Below are 12,742 nucleotides of genomic sequence, written 5' to 3' on the forward strand. Positions count from 1 at the left end.
GACTTAATGAAACAATAATTATCCTACAATAGAATTCACACTCGCGTTGCAAAAGATGAGTAAAGCAATAGTAACAAGTTTCATGTAACTTGATAACCCAAATTCGCATGAATAGACACAGAGTTTTGATATTAAAGTACTTATAACTATGATACGTGTGTGTGCGATCACATAAAAACAAGTATTGAACATCCGTTACACACGCAGGACGGCGTGTTGCGGTTCAACGGAGCTGAACGGGCTCAGACGAGGCGTCGATGCTTCATTCCCATAACATTGTACTATCGTACCTGTGGATACCATTAAAAACCCTATCACGTTCGCTAAAGCACCACAAATTACTCACTTCGCTTAGCATCAACAAGATAATCATGTAGATTTAAGAGCTTAGAAAGTACGCATAAATACATATCAAAGAGCGGTTACAGTTAAACACTATGGTTAAATTAAGTCTGTCGTTGATGACATTCTAACAGACAACTAGTGCAATCATTTCACAAAGAGACAACTGTCTGGATAGAAAGTTAGTTCAATTACCTGAAAAGCAGAGATCCGTTTGGGTGGCAATAACTGCGGTGGTCGATCGACTAGATTTTCCATGGAATGGCGTGTTAAAAATCCTTGTTTTTGGAAGGAGGGGTTAGCTTTGTATGAGGTACGATTGAATTTGGTTGCTGGTGCGACTATACGGTTGCCGTTTTCATCGTCATCTTCCCACTCTGTTACCACTTCTGTGCGTACGTCCTCTAAAGACCGAGAGCGACTACACGGACAAGCTGCTGGTGGCGAAGGATTTGGATTCCTAAGTTGACGGGGTCGATCTCGTACACCGTATAAGTCGCCGTGACCACTTGGGGTTGGAGCGCCAGCAGAACGATAACTCGGAGATAAGAAATAGTAGTCCCGTGATTTATTACTGTATGCACTCATTCCAGAGAAATCCGAGTAAGTAGATCCTTTTGAAGAGGACGTCTTAAAATTTCTCAAATCCATTGGGTCCGGTGGTCGGAAATAAAAGTTCGGTTGTGGCTGCGCCTGGCGCGAAAGCGGCGGCCACGGTCTAAACGGAGCGTCTACGAAATGTGCCGGTTTGGACTTCATGTCAGATCGCGATAGATCATCCGAGCGCGGCGGTGTCGGTTCCGTGCGGATGTAGTCGAGGAAACTACGCTACTGTTGTCACGGGCAGCGAGCGGCGTGCGCCTGCCCACCACCAGTGTTGCACCACCGTCGGCTCGTGTTAGACAGAGACGAGAACAGAGTGAAAGGCGCACTAACGTTCCGCTCGATCCGTTGAATGCGAATACAAGTGAAAGGGGTAGCCCGTGCGCGGTCAACGCGCGTCGTACGCGCACAGATATTGCTCGCGAGCAAAGTGCTTGTAAATATCTCTCCGTGCACAATCGTAGATTGTAAACTTTATTGCATATACGAGCAATATTGTCACTCGTAGTCGTTTTGTTGTGATCGTCATTCGAAGTACAGCTTTCTATCATGCAGAATATATCGATATGTTTTCCCTCTTATTGGAATTATTAGGTACATGTGATCTCTTTCGCAAGAAGACAGAAAACTTATTAAGGCAATTGAACCAACCCCGCCATGCATAGTTAAAGCCAATAATAACTGTGACTTTATAAATAGATTAGTAAATTTTAGTAAAATATTACAATTTTAGAAAAAGTTTAGTTCTTTTCCTTATGCGTGCATGTAACTTTCGCTTCTTTCTTACGCCTGACTAGCTATAAAAAGCACACCAGAACAAAAAGTATTCGTTTCATAATATTTGATTCCTATTGAAAGATATGTTGTCTATAAAGAAGATTCCGATGAGAAGTACGATGCGCACAAATGGCTCTAACAATTACCTACATAAATCATATAAATATTGCTCACGTAGGCACCCACGCTAGTCTAGAAATAACGCAGGAAAATTCAAACATTTAATTAGTCACCTTATTCGTAACGAAGGAACTCAAGGCTGTGCCATATACGGAGCATAATAATAAACAACTTTGCGTCAAAAGAAACTCATCATAATCTTAATTTCGACCTACGCGTGAAAAACGTATAACAATTAACAGCACATCATTTAAATACGTTACGGAAGGCGTATACAATACTCACAAACACATCATAAAGTAATTAATAGGAGTTAAAGTTTGTCAACGATTTTATATATTATTCTCATAACTCTTAGGTTTTCTTTTTTAACTTTAAATATACATCCATTTACAGTAAGTACTTATTATACCAAACGTAGAATTTTATAAAATAGAGGACTTATGAAATGTAGATACATTTGTTACTTCCAAATGATACGAAGCCAGTCACGAGTACATGCCCGTAGATTTCCCCTCCGATAATCAAAAGGAAGCTATTTGATATGTATGAGAACGATATATAGGTACAATAAATCTTGCAATAGAACCTCGACTTCGAAAAAAGAATATAATATGAGTACTGTAGTACATACATCGTACACTAGTCAATCAAAATACTATTGTAGTAACAAGTTGATTCAAATTCATAATAGGTATATGAGCAACTATAAAAAACATATTGTTGAGACTCACAATAAAGTAGAGCGAGATCTCACACTAATTGTAACACTTTTTTAGTAGAACAACTTAACAAAACCGTGGTGATCTAAACAATAACAAGCGATAAGGCAAATCCTATAACTAGTTACGTAAACTGAATAAATATTTGTTGCACAAGCCAGGAGCGAAGACTTTACAGTGAGTCATTGAGAGAACGCCTAAAATTCTAAGGCGAAGTATCATATGGAAGGAAACATTGACACAATTAATACAAACATGTGTTCAAACTGAATCAGCCGTAGCTACAGCCGTCTTTGCCAGGCGAACAATTGAAATTTATTAACTGATTAACTGGAACCTTGTCTTGGGCCAATTTGAGTATTTACGACAGGATCCAGTTACAGTAAAATTGAAATTCATTAAGTTGCCGCGACGTTTTGTTGGTAGTCGGCACAAACATCTGTCCTTGTTTATAATTTATCATAGGCACCGCAACATTACTTTACTGATTACATAGATGCGCTTATCCATTAAGCGATGTAACTAACTAGATTAATATTTTAACGCGATTAACAGTTTTTACGTAATTTTAGGGCAAAACATTTGAATTACGTTATAAATTTAATCTCTGTTAATGCAAACTGAATGATATAATGATTACCTAATTCACTCATCGATTTCCTTTAGTCGCAAGAGTCACTCAGTTGACGTCATCCATGAACCGCTAGCATCATAGCATTGGCAACCTTTATTTCTAGTTTTTCCAAGTTTAAACAAAATTAACCGTTTGTCAAAAGCATCTGGGATTCTTGAGCTACTCATTTAACTGTTTTTGAAGCGATTACAACGAGTAAATGTCAGTTTTTCGTATCTTGAACAACAGACTGAACAAATATTGCAGTGGCATGCGAGATAAAATGTAAATATTGTCATGATTTAGTCGTGGCGGGTGGCAGTTGGCGGCGTCATGTCCATTTATGGCTGTATAGGTCAGCGCGAGACGCGCGGGACGAACGCCCTATCAGCGGCCATGTACAGCAAACTGGAGATGTACTACTACCAATAACACATTTTTTATAATAGCTTTTCTACTTTAATAAACATCTGCAAGATGGCATGCGAAAGTCACATCAGTCTTTAGCACCGGAGTATGGCTCTGTCCCTTACAATAAAGACGTCATTTCTATTCAACAATAAGTAACTGTGTTTCATTTTAGCTATGTAAAACCTTCAATAGATACTATTCACAAAGTATCTAAAGTATCTAACGTGATGGAATTCATTTGTAGAGTAAAACAAAGAACTGTTTGTAATAATTATCGAGTTCATTAAAACGCGGATGCATTATCCGCGTTTTAACTTCACGATACTTCACGATTTATGCGTTCAAGGAGTAGAGGAAAATAGAAACTTGAAGAATATATTTTTTTTCTCCTTATATTATATATATATTCATATATTGTTGTATATTATTCATATATTATTGTTGTTGTTGTATACTTCACTGCCTTCGTTTAAGTTTGTCTCAATAGATTATTTTGTTACTGTATAGTGTGTAGAGATAAAAATTATCACTTGAAATTATTACATGTAATTATTAGACATTTAACATTATACTTATACAGTAAGTAAACAGACCCATCATACTAACTTATTTATTTAGCATTATTTCCTGTCTATACAATAAATTGCACACGACTAGAATCATCAATTTAGAATGAAAAAGGTTATACCTAGTTTTAATTCTCAATAATAAGTATTTATACAAATTACCTTATTTGTTCCAAAAGATATTCGTTCATCGTGAACAAGAGATGATACTGAATTTGTTTTATCAGAATCCCAAGTAGTACCGTGCCACACGTCCAGGGAATCCGTTGAAGACTTCTTTGTATCTATTGAACTTTTTCTGGAGAGTGAATTAGTCGATCCAACATAGTCACGTTTCATATCTCTAATACCATTACTAGATACGGAGTCACGTCTATTGTAGTTGATTATATTTGTTCTGCTTAGATTTGGGAAGGAACCCATCGAGTGTCTTTTGTTGTGAAATCTATGAGTGGGGCTTGGAGTTTCACGACGCGGTGGCGTCACTGAAGGGCTATGACGGTCGCGTCGCAGGATACTCGGGAATGTCGACGGATGCTCAAGCTCACGCGCTGGAGAACCCGCCAGCCCCAACGAATCTCGGCGCCTGTTCCATCACATTTATTGTTAAACAAATACCAACAAAAAATATTGACACTGCCAAGATTAAATATTTAAAATACCTGATAATAAGGCCATTTGTAGGTGAAACCGAATCCCTGTAATACCCCGGTGTAGACTCTCTGCTGTGAAGGTAAAGTGATGACCTATACGGCGTACTGCAACGGCCATGCACTTCACAACGAGGGTCATGCTCAACAGTAGAGCTGACAAGCGGAGAATGCCGACCCTCCCCCTCCAGGTTCATATTCCCAAACATAGAATCCAACTGACGCATCGCCATGACTTTCTTCACGGCTGTCATCTTCACAGAACGTCAACACTCTTTCGAAAAATATATAGTTTTAATTCACAATTCAAGACTCCAATGTTGTCGAAGCTCGATCGTGCGTAACGCGAGCGCATAAGTACATTAAGTGACATGTATGTCCTCTAGGTATGCCGCGTCGCGACTGGACTGTTCGGACGGCATTGTGCGCAGAACGCTTACCGATGACTCATAAGAGGCATGCGCGCGAGCAACGAGACTACGATTATCGCCGTGTCCTACAATTATATAGCACGTATAAATATAGGTGACAACGAGGTAAATAATGGTCCAGTACGTACTCTCGGGGAGCCATCAATAATAAACAAGGACTAATGGTATGTAGGCGTTATTTCAAGTTCATGCGAAGGTCGTCATAAGTACAAGAAATAAGACAAACGCAGCAGCTTTTAATTTGCGACAAAACTGGACATCAATAAAATTATAATTATGACTATTGCTAATTTGTTTAAGGCCCACGCTCATTTTCAACGCCAAGTTTAAACAATTAGTTAAAATAATAAACCAAGCTGTTATTTTATGGTTGTAGGTATATAGGTACCTGCGCATGTAATTAACTCAATTAACTGATGTGGCAAATAAAGTTAACAGGCCGATTACATGGTTCCTTAGAAGGTACCTCTGGTTAATTGTGGCCAATGTAGCCAGTTTAGATCCGTTCAATAGTAATTGGGAGTAACAAGCAGGCGATTCAAAGCAGTAATATCCTTGAATGTATGTAGTTTTGCTTCGGTATACAGTTTCCTCTTGGCAAAACATCGAGGCCTTACAAAGTCACAATAGGAGGTCACAAAAGGTTATCGATAGTTTACGACGATGTTTAAAATGCAAAAATACAAATTCAAAAATAAAATTTTGATTAACAGAAACTTATAAAAATGAGGTAAAACTACTAATTTGACAAGAAAGATAACGGTAAGTAGCTGTATCCGGCAATATGCAAAGTAGACTCCACTCTATAGGCGCCTTGAACTAGAAAATCTCACCGCACCAAAATAATAGAACACCAGCTTAATAAAACCAGTTGTTCCAAGTACATTCTATCGGCAATTAACAGTCTTTGTTTACAGTCCTTTTGATATTGAATATACATAAATATATTCAGTACCTTGTAAGTATAACATTTCTAATAAATAAATACTTTCGTGTATAGTTAATATCATATTTTTTTCTGAGTAATCTATTGAATGTATTTTTAAAATATGGACAAAACGTTCTTGTGCCCCTAAATGAACCGTATAAATGTGAAATATTATCTAAGATTTCACATGGAAATAGTACCAAAAACCCAAGAAGCCACAAGTTGGCTAAAAGCGTGGGTCTACAGACGGCAGATCTCGTCCAAAAAGGTGAGTAAGATTAAGAAGTCGTTCAATAACTTTCATAAAAGGCCAAATTATATCGTTAATAAATCTTACGAATAACAGAGTAATATCTATAAACTGTAAAAGCTATAAACAATTTATTGAACATGGATCGCTCGTTGTCCAAATGGAACATGCCCAGAATAAATAAAATGGTAATAAACCCAATATATCGTTTATACTTTTGGAAAACTACTATACCTATCTATCTATGTGGTTCATAATTCTAATGTACAATTTGTGATCAGCAAGCAAACACGATACTTTTACGTCAGAATCGTGTAAGCAATTCTCGTGTATCAGAAGGACTATAACTACAACGTGATTTACAAGAAGACTCAGTATAACCTGTAAACTTGTTACTGTTGTCTCCCTACGATATACCACGCTTTTTTCTCCATGGATCAAAGCAGTTTTGAACAATATTAAAGCTTCATTCAACTGCCAGTACCTAATTTAATTTGAACGAAATCATTGTCCAGGCGCATAAACGAACAAAATAAGTAAATAAATAATTATAGTAACAACGCTTGTCTGTTCTCTGACCGAAGTAAATGAAGATAAAAGTTTATAAAGCGTCTTGTGTGATCCTTCAGAATATCAAACACTTAGTGAATAAAGGGCCACTTATTACTGTAAGTATCCACATTAAATGAACCGTTCAAGTATGTATGTTTCGCTTAGTATTAACAATCGATGATTTTAGTCGGTATTGAGGTTTAATGAAGTAGTATAATACTATTTCATCTTTATTTCGGTCCATGTGTCATTGTTATGAGTAAACTTATTGTGCCTTTATGGAAGACAATGTCCTTCAAAATATACTGCGGTCGATATTTTCGAACTCAAATCAAATTATGAATAAGTTTATTTTCGTACTAACCAAGTACATAACAGAAAAAAGTATCCTTTTTGAAAAACTGGCAAAGGGAGTCCAAAGCCGCAGTTGAACAACCAGAGTTTACCATCCTAACTAACCTTATTGCTGGTGTAGGGACCAGGAAACCCAGAAAAAGTAAACAAACGTTCCTAACTCTACATTAAACTGTCACGTTTACCCAACCCGCCTCAACGCAACTTGAGATTTTTATCCTGGCGCATTATTTATGTGATTGCGCGTTTTAAGTATTTCGCGTGGGCGCAAAATAATTCAATTCAGTACGTATGAAGGTCATAATTACTGAGTAGCAATAAATAAGAACAGTCGGAACGTTTTAAAACCAAACAAGTAAATAAATTATATACTAACTACATAAACATACGGGTAGGCGGCGGCTAAAGGTTTTCAAAGATAAAGACTTATAGAATTTAAGATTGTTGGTTGACATTTATCCAGTTGGAAATATTCGAAAAAATCATTGCTTGAATGCCCTAAATTCTAACAAGTATAAGTAATACGATGTTGAATTTCCATACCAAATCAAATTTTGTAAGAGACCTTTCGTAAACGTATGGAGAGTTAAACCAAAATATTTACAATATTCATCTTATTATTACATTCCTGGGCTCGTTACCTATTCCATTGTTTCATACCCGCATAATCTGGATATTATTGTATTTTTTTTTTTAATATTTATGGTTCCATTCTTCATCTGTACCTATACCTGCTAATATAGACATAGCAAAATGTAGCTCACGTATGATTTATAGTTGAGAGTTATTCATAAAATATTGTATAAAAAACTAAAGCTGATTGTGTTCGATCATGTGATGAATATTCATTAATAATTGTAATGTTTAATATAGCAACAAATATTTTTTTTTACATATACGTATAACAATAACTTTGTGATTAAATCCTTGAGTTGATGAGACTTGCTACTTATGTACCTAGTGCAATGTGCTAATGCCTGTTGTATATAGTATATAGGACATTCAGGCCTGTATACAGTGTACATACAGATCTGTATGATTAATAGCACGTCACAAACTCGATCTTAATTTCTTTACGACCAACCACGGCAAGGCACTGGGTTTATTTTTTTAATGTCACTGTGTTGTATAGCTTCGTTAATTTACTACTATTTGTTTATAAATTGTATGGTAAACTTTCCATTAATTTTCTTTAATATATTATACTTAAATCTTGTTCTGGGAATAACAAATCAAAACATTTGATTGAAGTCTTTGCAAGTACTTGTAATTTTAAGCGTGATGTCACTGGTGTGTCGTTTGTTTTGTTACAACCTTTTTTTTCATTTGTATTATGACGCAGTGTTTGTCGGGTGTGTTACATCATTACATCCCGTGCTTTTCCTGGCGAATAACTATTTCATTACGTTCCTTATTTCTTTTTTACGATCCTTATGCGGGCTACAGTCTGTATGTGTCGTACTGTATGTCTATATGGTATGCATGTGTCATACTAAATACCACAAAAAGAAATATTAGCAAAGCTCTTTCTCTTTGATATCGCGCTAAACTGCAGATGGAGACAGGATCTCTTATAAAAGGTACAAAGCTGGCGCTACATAGTAAAATACAATTTAGATGACGTATTAAAGTGGTCTCTAATTTCCGCCTTGGCCTCTTAAAGAGACTCAGAATACCCAGCGAGCAATAGAGCTCGGTGTTTCTTTACGCGACTAAGTCCTTGTCCACCCATAAATAGCCCGTGTCACATGGGGGTAGGCAGAGACAATGGAAAGCCAATTGCTACGAATCTTACATACCTCTTTACCTTCATAAACAGTGATCAGTATTTTCATTAATCAGAGCGCCGAACCCGCTCTCGTTTCGATTACTTTAAACGTAAAGCAAACTTGTACTAAAGGTACTGAGGTGGTAATGGAGAGGTCACACCACTCAAAGGACTGGCGGCAAATAGGCCAAGAAGTGTTCTAGTGGCGACCGGGAATCAAGACGTAGTGTGGGCAGGTTTTCCGATAGGTATCGACGACATCACCAGAGTCACGGGAAAGAAATTGGATGGATGTAAATGACAATAGTTATCATTCGATCTATAGAGGTTTTTTTCAGTACTTGGCTTCTTCCGGCTGGTGATAATGACATACCAAATTAAAATCTCAATATCTTCAGTTTCAGGAGTCTGAAAGCATGACCTGAGGTTCTGCTTTCGCGCATAAGATCAATATGACTAGTGGGACAGAACCTATAAAACAAACAATCAACAAAAATATTAATAACATTCATAATAATGTAATTGTGGGGCATAACTTTCACACATTTTTAAAGAAGTATTGTAATGCATCTGTCATTGGTTACGCCTCTACACTTACTCTTCTTCATATGAAATAGAGACTGTAAGACTGCATTGGATGTATACTGTATTTATAATACTACTGTGTTCATAATGCATACTTAGTCCAGTCAAATAAGGCAAAATTAGGTAAGAATCTCGGAATGCGAGATACCCAGCTGTAATTTTGTATATACTTGTATATTGACCCCCAAAAACTTGTCTCAAAACCTACATATGGTAGGGTGTAAGCAACCCTTAAAATTCAGGGTCAAAGGGCCCAAAAATCGTTTTTTTGCGGTTTTTTCGAAATATCTCATTTCCTATGGGTTTTTGGCAGTTGTATTCAACAGCAATATTGTGAAATACAAAATTTTCTACAACTTTTGTCTAAACTTTTTTTATATAAGTACGGTGAACCGTTTTCGAGATAGAGGGCGGAGAGCGCGCGGTCACTGCATCTCATCAAAAAAATTTTTTTTCGTCTAACCTATCCGTGATGGTTGTCTATGGATAGGACATTAAAAAATACGTCATAGTTCCTAAAACCAGTTTTCGTCAAAATCAATAGTTTGACAGATAGACATTTTAAAAGTTAGAGGGCAGGACACATTCTATAGACCTCATTTTTCCACTTTGGAAGCGTCTATCTTTCTAACGATTGATTTTGACGAAAAATGGTTTTACGAACCATGACGTATTTTTTAATGTCCTAACCATAGACAACCATCACGGACAGGTTAGACGAAAAAAAATTTTTTTGAAGAGATGCAGTGACCGCGCGCTCTCCGCCCTCTATCTCGAAAACGGTTCACCGTATAAAAAAAAGTTTAGACAAAAGTTGTAGAGAATTTTGTATTCTACAATATTGGTATTAAATGCAAATACCAAAAACCCATAGGAAATGAGATATTTCCAAAAAAGCGCAAAAAAACGATTTTTGGGAACTTTGGACCTTAAAATTTAATAGTTGCTTACACCCTACCATATGTAGGTTTTGAGACAAGTTTTAGGGTGTCAATATACAAGTATATACAAAATTATAGCTGGGTATCTCGAATTCCGAGGTGAAATCCTAAATTGACTGGACTAACTGTATTTTTGCACACTAGATGGCGTTAGTGTGAACCTAGCGAGGGGTACCACATCACATCAATTGCTGTACTTATCAGAAAATACTAAAATATTACATTCTTAAACGGCAGAGTTTATAACGAATATTCCTTCTTTCATTTATTTATTTGCGAATCGTCGATTTTTCTCTCTTTAATCCCGCTAGATCCTGAACACTTGACAATTATACCGAATCATGTAAGTCTGGACTTCACCAGTAATTCTAATTTTTCTGAAAAAATTGTATAATAAACATATTATTATACAGGAATGTAAATAAGGGTCTGATAATAATTCGTACACCATTAGTGAAATACAAATTAAGATGTGATCAGGTAAAAATGGTTTCAAAACAGGGTTTTTTTATGGGTTCAAAACAGGGTATGCGCGCAGCCAGGGCTGGATTTGCCGTATCAACTGAACGAGGCCTCCGGGCTACGGGGACGACCACGTGCGTAAGCAAAAAATTTAAAAACTTCCCAACTTTTTATTCCATTTCAGAAATTTCTAAATAATTAATTCTTTTTTTCGTAAAATGAACGTCGTCGTGCGGACTACTAAACATGCACTGTTATAGCCTGTATAGCATCGGTAAGTCCCCTCTTTGAGGCTTGAGAGACCGGGCAGGAAATGTCATTAGTTGACTTTCGTTCCTCAAAAAAAAAAAAAGGTTACCCCTAAACAAATTATCGTACGGGACCGCCAAAGCACGCTACGACACTGATACGGGGATACTATAAGAATGTATTTAGAGTTAATTCCATTCGCGACATAATACATGTTGTAATCTGTTTTATTGAATTAAACTCGTATCACAACATTATTTGTCACGACAAATTACACATCGTTTCCTATGAGCCTGACATTAGTTACCGAGCAATATGTAGTAGAAATGCAAATACGAATCCCGTTACATTAGATAAACAGCAATGTGCATTTTTTGTTTTGTTTACTATTTATATCCAAGAACATCACACCATACAAGCATAAAGATACTCTTTGTATTTCTACTATTGCTCGTTAACTAATACAAGGCTTCACTTGTTGGAGCTAGTTAATAAAAGAAGAACATATATTAGATACTGCAAGTCATTGAAATCAGAAACAGTATAAAAATACAAGTGATTTACATTTGCTTTTTATAGAATACATAATATTTTATTCAAACCTAAGTAAGTACTTCTAAAAGTATAATATACAGTGAAACTTGGTTAAGTGGGACCTGGATAAGTGAGAAACCTCCACAACTGGAACTCATACTGAGGTCCCAACACATTTGCACTGAATTACCTCTATTAGTGGAAAAACAATCCTCTTTATCTGGGATTCGTTCTTTCGATTTATCATCATAGTTACCTCTATAACTGAGACAGCAAGTGAATTAGTTAGATACATAAACCTCAGTAACTGAGATACATCGTTTTGTTTGCCGACTTACTTATTCTTATACAATTACAATATGCACATAACACATAGTCTTATTCAAGAATCACACCTCTTTATCTGAAATAACCAGTATTTTCACCTCTATTAATGGAACCCTCTGCACATGAGACAAATATTTATTTATACCTATCTGCGACACTGGGTTAGTGGAATACCTCTATAAGTGATACGAATTTAAAGACCCCTTGATGTCTCACTTAACAAGGTTTCACTGTAAATGATTTATTTTTTGGTTACTTTTTTTATCTGAGTACATTTTTATTTTCGTCATGTTATAAATTAATTCATACATATTTCTATAGAGTTATAATCTTTATATATATAATTCTTCTGCAAGTGTGTATGTCACTGAACTTCTCTTAAACGACTGGACCGATTTTGATGAATTGGATCTGAGAATGGTTTAGATTCACAATTTTGTCCGCTGGACAATGTTTTTTTTAATTAATTTTTAATTTATTAGTTGTTGTTCATTTTGGAATGTTTTACATTGGATCTGACCTATTGACATACTGTAAAATGCAAATCTTATCTGTAT

General features: G+C 36.1%; 1 protein-coding gene across 4 annotated transcripts in view; it reads right to left on the bottom strand.

The window, feature by feature from the left end:
* LOC118269030 (WD repeat-containing protein 47) overlaps positions 1-12,742 on the bottom strand; it is a 39,669-nt gene that overhangs the window by 19,439 nt on the left and 7,488 nt on the right. The window contains exons 1-2 of one of the 4 annotated variants that reach the window (XM_035583911.2): positions 4,817-5,243; positions 4,317-4,740 (exon numbers count right to left, since the gene is read on the bottom strand). The exons of 2 other annotated variants lie outside the window; for them this stretch is intronic. In XM_035583911.2, the coding sequence (XP_035439804.2) occupies positions 4,317-4,740; positions 4,817-5,058 (666 nt within the window). In that variant the 5' untranslated portion in view covers positions 5,059-5,243. Of the gene's footprint in view, positions 1-537; positions 1,623-4,316; positions 4,741-4,816; positions 5,244-12,742 lie in introns of those variants that run through there. One more of the 4 variants, XM_035583917.2, reaches the window with a different exon arrangement.

This window comes from Spodoptera frugiperda, chromosome 25 (assembly GCF_023101765.2).
Source record: "Spodoptera frugiperda isolate SF20-4 chromosome 25, AGI-APGP_CSIRO_Sfru_2.0, whole genome shotgun sequence".
NCBI classification, from domain to species: domain Eukaryota; kingdom Metazoa; phylum Arthropoda; class Insecta; order Lepidoptera; family Noctuidae; genus Spodoptera; species Spodoptera frugiperda.